Source organism: Rhea americana, unplaced genomic scaffold (assembly GCF_003343005.1).
Source record: "Rhea americana isolate MKP2758 unplaced genomic scaffold, rheAme1 scaffold_548, whole genome shotgun sequence".
Taxonomy (NCBI): Eukaryota; Metazoa; Chordata; class Aves; order Rheiformes; family Rheidae; genus Rhea; species Rhea americana.
In genome coordinates, this window is record NW_028186699.1 from 108,997 (window position 1) to 110,065 (window position 1,069).

General features: G+C 70.2%; 1 protein-coding gene across 1 annotated transcript in view; it reads right to left on the bottom strand.

Annotated features, from left to right (window-relative positions):
• DHRS13 (dehydrogenase/reductase 13) overlaps positions 1–1,069 on the bottom strand; it is a 10,485-nt gene that overhangs the window by 8,471 nt on the left and 945 nt on the right. Inside the window, exons 3-4 of the mRNA XM_085318639.1 lie at positions 843–966; positions 431–742 (exon numbers count right to left, since the gene is read on the bottom strand). Coding sequence (XP_085174765.1) covers positions 431–742; positions 843–966 — 436 coding nt within the window. The remainder of the gene's footprint in view (positions 1–430; positions 743–842; positions 967–1,069) is intronic.

The window sequence follows — 1,069 nt, forward strand, 5'->3', positions numbered from 1 at the left end:
GGCTTTGCTGTGCGTGCTGCACTGTGCAAAGTGAGGCCCCGTGCAAAGGGATGCACTGTGCAAAGGGACACACTGCGCAAAGGGAGGCCCCGTGCAAAGGGAGGCCCCGTGCAAAGGGATGCACTGTGCAAAGGGAGGCCCCGTGCAAAGGGAGGCCCCCGCAAAGTGAGGCACTGCGCAAAGGGATGCACTGTGCAAAGGGAGGCCCCGTGCAAAGGGATGCACTGCGCAAAGGGACGCTCCATGCAAAGGGATGCACTGTGCAAAGGGATGCACTCCGCAAAGGGATGCACTGTGCAAAGGGAGGCCCCGTGCAAAGGGATGCACTGTGCAAAGGGAGGCCCCGTGCAAAGTGATGCCCAGCCCACGTGTCCCCTCCCGACACACCCGGCTGCGGGATGGAGCCGGCACGGGCAGCGTGGGGCCGTACCTGGGTGCACGGCGTAGCACTTCACCTCGGTGCCCTGCAGGCGGGTGGCCAGCTCCCGGGCGTGCAGCACGTTGGCCAGCTTGCTGTCGCAATAGGCCTGGAAGGTGTTCAGCGCCCCGCGGCCCGGCCTGCCCAGGGCGGCAGGGTCGAGGCGCCCCGAGCAGTGGGCGCGGGACGCCACGATGACGACGCGGCTGGGCGCGCTGCGCTGCAGCCGCTCCAGCAGCAGCTGCGTCAGGAGGAAGTGGCCCAGGTGGTTCACCTGGAAGGTGAGGCCGTAGCCGTCCTCTGTCTGGCCCCCGGCGCTCACCCCTGCGGGCACAAAGCTCGGCTCGCCCGGGGGCTCCGCAGCATGGGGCCGGGCTGGCCGGGCACCCGCAGGGGCACGCGCCGGCGCCCGCGGGGTGCTCACCCGCGTTGTTGATGAGCAGGTGGAGACGAGGCTCCTCCCGCAGGAAGGCGCTGGCGAAGGCCCGCACCGAGCGCAGGCTGGCCAGGTCCAGCTGCATGAACCGCACCTCCGCGTTCCCCGTCTCCTGCGGGCACAGCACGGGGCCTGGGGCAGGGCTGGGGGGCTGATCTGGCCCGGCGCGGGGGTGCACCGTGCCGGCACTGGGGACGGGGGGAGCTGATCCACCC